The 7,500-nt window shown below is 38.4% G+C and overlaps 1 protein-coding gene across 2 annotated transcripts in view; it reads left to right on the top strand.

Annotated features, from left to right (window-relative positions):
* Nucleotides 1–7,500, top strand: part of LOC143025637 (uncharacterized) — an 801,885-nt gene that overhangs the window by 773,451 nt on the left and 20,934 nt on the right. For both annotated transcript variants that reach the window (XM_076185609.1, XM_076185608.1), the window contains exon 8: nt 4,214–4,399. In XM_076185609.1, the coding sequence (XP_076041724.1) occupies nt 4,214–4,399 (186 nt within the window). The remainder of the gene's footprint in view (nt 1–4,213; nt 4,400–7,500) is intronic.

Raw genomic sequence — 7,500 nt, 5'->3', positions numbered from 1 at the left:
GGAACTGCCTAGTGTAGGCCTCATGGTCTCTTGCAGTCTCCTTCATTCTCATGTTCTTCATGTCTTGTGTTCCTTATCGCTTCTCCTCGTTCCTTGTTGTGCAAATGTCCTTCCCGGTCGATGTGGTCTAAGAACATGTTTGGAAAGACGGTGGTTCTTTGCGTCCGACCTGTGTTTCCAATTGTAGGTCAAAGTTACCTCAATTAAACTAGATCTAGCCGGGCAGACTAGGGTTAACCCTCTGCTGGTATTTCTAGAATCACGGCCACTTTTAGCCATATCTAGGAAATTCATCACAACTATTGCTGAACTTGGGTAGTTAATCACAATTAATGCGCCTTCATGGCACGCTGAGGTTTAACTCTCCATTAAACTGCTCGGGCCCGGGGTTCGATTCCGCAAGGGAAACAGTGATTGCCATTTGCCTTGGCTACGACTACATCACGACACCCATGATCCATTTTCTTTATGTTTGTTTTGAACTGCCGTCAGGCGATTTTATTCAGCATTTTTCCCTCGGGAAAATGTTCATTCTACCTCGACTAGCCGACCAATTGATATTTGTTCCAAGTGCCGCCAGGCGATTTTATTCAATCGAGGAAAGAACTCCCCCCCCCCCCTGGGTGACCTCCAATTGAACCCGACGCTTTGATAGCGTATAACCCTATCCTCTACTACCTCAGTCCTAGGGGAGTGGGAAAGATTCCAAGCAGGCACCCATTTCATCCCCATCGTCTCCAGGCAAACCTGATCAACACATATGAAATGACTCCCACTTCGCTACAGACTGAAATTCTCTCTATCTCTCTCTCTCTCTCTCTCTCAAGTGGATCAAAGGTTTTAGCAAGGGTGACGCAAACAAGGTCATCATATTAAAACAACAGGGCAGGATTTGCAGTATTGAATTTGAATTGGACAAATTTAGATTTAAGAAGGAAATAGGCAAGGACTGGTTTACTAATAGGATGGTCAACGAATGGAATAGACTTAGTAACCAATTAATGAGCGCTGAATCTATCGGGTTGTTTTAAGAAACGGTCAGACAACTTTATGGATGGGGATGACAGATGGTAATGGATATAACTGCCTAGTGTAGGCCTTGTGGTCTCTTGCAGTTTCTTTCATTCTTATGTTCTTATGTTCTCTCTCTCTCTCTCTCTCTCTCTCTCTCTCTCTCTCTCTCTCTCTCTCTCTCTAGCTAACACCTAACGATTTTATTCAGACGGGGTCTCGACCGAAAGTGAACTCGTTTTGGCCCAAGTCCATCAATTCTACAGAACAAAATCGTTTGGTGATTTGAAAGAACAAAAATTAGCGTACCGTCAAAAAGGCTTCCATTCCCTTCCAGTCGATATCTTTGTCTTCTTCCCTTGCCATTTACATCACTCTAACCTTCGAAATATTCGCAAGTGTACAGTAGGGCTACGTGTACAGTTCGGGCTACGCGTTGACGTGCCAAACCACCTTCACCAACGAATCAGGAGAATTTGTCGTCTTCGTTATCATTCGTTGAAAGTAACATCCACACAACATTCCAAGACTTTACCGCAACCCGTAGCCCTAACATGACCCCTTGTGCGTCCCTCATCCCCTTCCTTCCTTCCTTCCTTCCTCCCTTTCTTCCTTCCTCTAGTTCCATCCCTCTGTCCTCCTTCAATATTTCAAGCTAGGTCCTCGCCTCCTCCCCCCTCTTCATCCCCTCTTCCCCCTCTTCCTCCCCCTCTTTCCCCTCTTCCTCCCCTCCTCCCCCTCTCCATCCCCTCTTCCCCCTCCTCTTCCCCTCCTCCCCCCAAGCCATTCCCCCCTAGATCTGTCCTCCTTCGATATTTCAAGCGAGGTCCTCCCCTCTTCCCCCTCCTCCTCCCCGTCTTCCCCCTCTTCCCTCCCTCCTCCCCCTCTTCCTCCCCTCCTCCCCCCAAACCATTGCCCCCTAGATCACGTCCTCATTGCCGAGCCTCCCGTTATTGCCCCCATCCCTCACGCCTCTTCTTCTCTTTGTCGCCGACTTTCCAGCCGACCGTTTTCACGCATTTTGCATATACATGGATGTGTGCACATGTAAAACTACACACACACACACACACGCACACACACACACACGCACGCACGCACACGGGTGGTACAGTGGTTAACGCTCCCTGCTTGAAAAGCTTTCACTAATACTACAAACCATCAATGTCCCCCTTGAGTATGGGGGATGGTGTGTGTGTGTGTGTGTGTGTGTGTGTGTGTGTGTGTGTGTGTGTGTGTGTGTGTGTGTGTGTGTAAAGTGATACAAGATAGATATATACACACACGTATATTCATACTTTTTCTGTTTATGGTTGATTTCCACTATGAATCCAGCCTCGCCATGGTCATTGGGACGAGGCCGACATCAGAACACAAAACGAGAAAATGAATTCAAAGAAATTGTCAAATAAATCTCTCAGAAATAAAGTAAAAGGAATAGATGAACTGGAAAAAAGAAACTAACATTTTGTTAAGATTACTATCTACAGGACGAAAGTACTCGATCACAGGAGCAAAAACATATGAATAGATAGACAAATAAATTAAATAAGAAAATTAAGACGACCGAACCTTTACGAACAATTAGACATTGATAAACGAGACATATTTTCTGAAGACTTTCTTCTTTTTCTTTCAAACGTAGACAAGAAAATTAAGACACCGAACATTTACGAACAATTAGACATTGATAAACTAGACATATTTTATGAAGACTTTCTTCTTTTTCTTTTCAAACGTAGATAAGAAAAATAAGACAACCGAACATTTACACAATTAGATACTAATAAACGAGATATCTTTTCTGAAAATTTTCTTCTTTTTCTCACAAATGTAAATAAGAAAATTAAGACAAACATTTACGAACAATTAGACATTGATATCTACGAGACCTCATTTCTGAAAACTTTCTTCTTTTTTTCACAAATTTAAATAAGAAAATTAAGACAAACATTTACGAACAATTAGACATTGATATCTACAAGACCTCTTTTCTGAAGACTTTGATCTTTTTCTCACAAATTTAAATAAGAAAATTAAGACAAACATTTATGAACAATTGGACATTGATATCTACGAGACCTCTTTTCTGAAGACTTTCTTCTTTTTCTCACAAATTTAGATAAGAAAATTAAGACAAACATTTACGAACAATTGGACATTGATATCTACGAGACCCCTTTTCTGAAGACTTTGTTCTTTTTCTCACAAATTTAAATAAGAAAATTAAGACAAACATTTACGAACAATTAGACATTGATATCTACGAGACCTCTTTTCTGAACATTTTGTTCTTTTTCTCACAAATTTAAATAAGAAAATTAAGGCAAAATTTTACAAACAATTAGACATTGATATCTACGAGACCCTTTTCTGAAGACTTTCTTCTTTTTCTCACAACTTTAAATAAGAAAACTAAGACAAACATTTACGAACAATTAGACATTGATATCTACGAGACCTCTTTTCTGATATTCTTTTTCTCACAAATTTGAATAAGAAAATTAAGACAAACATTTACGAACAATTAGACATTGATATCTACGAGACCTTTTTTCTGAAGACTTTGTTCTTTTTCTCACAAATTTAAATAAGAAAATTAAGACAAACATTTACGAACAATTAGACATTGCCTCTTCTCTGAAGACTTTGTTCTTTTTCTCACAAATTTAAATAAGAAAATTAAGACAAACATTTACGAACAATTAGACATTGATATTTACGAGACCCCTTTTCTGAAGACTTTGGTCTTTTTCTCACAAATTTGAATAAGAAAATTAAGACAAACATTTACGAACAAGTAGACATTGATATCTACGAGACCTCTTTTCTGAAGACTTTGTTCTTTTTCTCACAAATTTAAATAAGAAAATTAAGACTAACATTTACGAACAATTAGACATTGCCTCTTTTCTGAAGACTTTCTTCTTTTTCTCACAAATTTAAATAAGAAAATTAAGACAAACATTTACGAACAATTAGACATTGATATCTACGAGACCCCTTTTCTGAAGACTTTGCTCTTCTTCTCGCAAATTTAAATAAGAAAATTAAGACAAACATTTACGAGACCTCTTTTCTGAAGATTTTGTTCTTTTTCTCACATATTTAGATATGAAAATTAAGACAAACATTTACGAACAATTAGACATTGATATCTACGAGACCTCTTTTCTGAAGACTTTGTTCTTTTTCTCCTCAGGTAACAAGTTTCGCTGTGACGACCGAATGGCCTGGGCTCTGTCGCTCCACAACTCGACGGCGTCTCGAACCGTCCAGCGTCACCTAGACAGCGTAGTCTGCTACATGGAATCGGGTCTTCTGCCTCTCCGCCTTCAGGGCACCTCGAAGAAGGGCGTCGGAGCAGAGGCGTCGACGTTGGGCATCGGTGAGTTTCCGAGGATCGTCGCCACGGCAGAGGAACCTGGGTTGCTTCTAGCAGGCACAGATTTTTTTTTTTTTTTTTTTTGCCATGGAGTGATAACTGTAGCATACACCCTGTATTGTGGTTAATGAACTTTTGGCTAACCTGTTTATTAAACCATCGTGCGTTTGCAGACGATTAAGTGATTGAACATAATTTATGCATGAACAGAAATTATAAAGCTACAAATATAGGATCTTTTTTTTCATACATTTCCGTGGGAAGTATACATGGATATATAAAAACGCATGTACACACGCGCGCACGCACATGCACAGATGTGCACACAAATACACATACACACACGCACACAGACAAACGCATACACACGTGCACACAGACACGCACACGGACAAACACACACACACGCGCGCACACACACACACACACACACACACACACACACACACACACACACACACACACACACACACACACACACACACACACACACACACCTAGTGTACATACATTTAGGGTACAGAAATATCTAATATTTGTGAGTTGGGTGAGTGTGTGTATGTTTACGTGTGTGTGCGTATGCTTGTGCACGTGTGCGTTTTGAGTGTATGTGTGTGCGTATGTGCATATATGTATGCGTCTGTGCGTGAATTTGGGTGTGTGCGTGAATTTGTGTGTGTGTGTGTGTGTACGTTTGCGTGCGTGCGTGTGTGTGTGTATCGTGTGTTCGCACCTACGTCACTTCAACAGAATAGCAAAGGCTCACGTGTTTTCCTTCTTTAAGGACTTAAAGAAACCATTGAACTAAATGGACAAAAAAAAATCTGACATATCAACATTGTACAGTGCGAGATGGAATCTGCATGGAACTATTAAGAGTGTATGGAGCACTTTTGGGTTTTTCTTGAAGAAAATGAGCAGATTGTGATAACAGAGAACCAGCGATGTGTGATGACGCCGTGGTTGTTTAATGAGTACAACCCACGGAGAGGGGCAATGTGCGTGTACCGTTTTCGATTATTGACAAGATGAAGAGAAGACAGAAGCAAGAGAGGGGAATGTTGGAATACGTCTCTTACAGGACGATGTAGTACTGATAAGTGAAGTTGATGGTGGATTAGAAAATGTGGAAAAGGAGGTTGAGGGTTCGTTTGGGAGAGATGTTGGTGGATGCTGTGTGGAACTGTGTAGAGATAGGTGGAACAATAGAATTGGAGACGAAATAGGCAGTGTGGATCATAATAGTAAATAGGAGCAAAAAGATCTATGGGATTTTTAATAAGAGAATAATATAAATATATATATATATATATGTATATATATATGTATATATATATATAATATGTATACATATATATATATGTACATATATATATATGCTGGTACATTGTGACAAGTTGATGAAGGTGGAAAAAGAAGTCACGGGTCTAGTTCCGAGTTTCTGAGTATATTCCTGACCGGTTTCGCTCTATGCTTCTTCAGAAGAAGCATAGTGCGAAACCGGTAAGAAATAAACTTAAAAACTCGGAACTAGACCCGTGACTTATTTTTCCCTCTTCATATAAATATATATATATATATTTATATATATATATATATATATATATATGAAAGTACACATGATAAGGAGTACTTATGAAACACTGCTGGTCGGATGTAAAGCGTAGATAGTGGGGACGATATTCAGGAATAAGTTGGAAGAAGTAGAAATGCATAATACAGTCTGAGAAGCTTAAGTAAATTAAGCAGGGTTGATGACATTAGAAATTAGTTAACAAAATAAGTGAGGACATGAGCAAGGAAAACGATGAATCGTCAGGAGGTGCCATAGTATAAGTAGAAACAAGAGGGACCAAGTAAAAGTTTAGATTAAGTATTCTTAAAGTAGATCCTTAATACCACCAAGAAGGGATGAAGGTGGGCATTCCGTAGTGGGTCCTGTGTAATTCACCTTGGTCTTTGGATTACGTGTCGGACTCGTGATCGACAGCTATTTCCATCCCGGATGAGAGCTCAGAGCTCGTATGACCGATCTATGGGTAATGCTATGACCTTACACGCACACACACACCCAACTCCCTGCCTACGAGAGTTGGAGTAACGACTCGAAGCGCAGCGATACTGAAATAATTTCAGCGAAACGCTTGTGTGAGCAATTTCGTTTGTGGTAATTACTCTCTACATCTCCCTGGTAAGAAAAGAAAATATCGGTGGTATTCTTAAAAAAAAATCTTTCCTCAAATAAATCTTTCCTCATATAAATCTTTCCTTATATAAATATTATATAAATCTTTGGAAGGGAAATATTTTTCTGAAGAATACCACCGTAAGAATCTAACGGCGGTATTCTTAAAAAAAAATAAAATTCTTTCCTTACATAGATATTATATAAATCCTTGGAAAGGAAATGTTTTTTCTGAAGAATACCACCGTAAGAATCTAACGGCGGTATTCTTAAACAAAATCAAATTCTTTCCTTACATAAATCTTTCCTTATATAAATCTTACATAAATCCATCTTTCCTTATATAAATCTTATATAAATCCTTGTAAGGGAAATAAATTTTTTTAAGAATACCACCGTAATAATCTTACGACGATATTCTAAAAAAAAAAAAATTCCTTACATAAATCTTTCCTTATATAAATCCTTGGAAGGGAAAGATTTTTTTTAAGAATACCACCGCATGCGACACGATCGAATTCAAGTGTTGCGTCAATTGTTTGGAAACATTAACCAGAGACCGAAAATCCGTTGACGAGAGAATGTCAAGTTGATATGATGAACCTTCAAGTATCAGAGTTGATCTCGTGCAAGAGCAACTTATTAGGACACAAAGGATTACAAAGGAGGAGCATGCCGATAGGAGACCTTTTGGTCCATAACTAAGTCGGATACGGAAAAAATATAATAATGATAAGTAAATAAAAGAAAAATCAATAAAAATTATAATAATATAAATAACAATAAATAAAATAAATGCATATAGTTAAATGATAAAAAACAGGTAAATAGTAAATAATAATAAATTGACAGATAACTAATAATAAATGAAAATCAAGCAAATAGTAATAAACAAACAAATAATAACAAAAACAATTTT

Source organism: Oratosquilla oratoria, chromosome 5 (assembly GCF_046742065.1).
Source record: "Oratosquilla oratoria isolate Oo_2021 chromosome 5, ASM4674206v1, whole genome shotgun sequence".
Classification (NCBI taxonomy): Eukaryota; Metazoa; Arthropoda; class Malacostraca; order Stomatopoda; family Squillidae; genus Oratosquilla; species Oratosquilla oratoria.
This window is presented reverse-complemented; position numbering and strand designations above follow the sequence as displayed.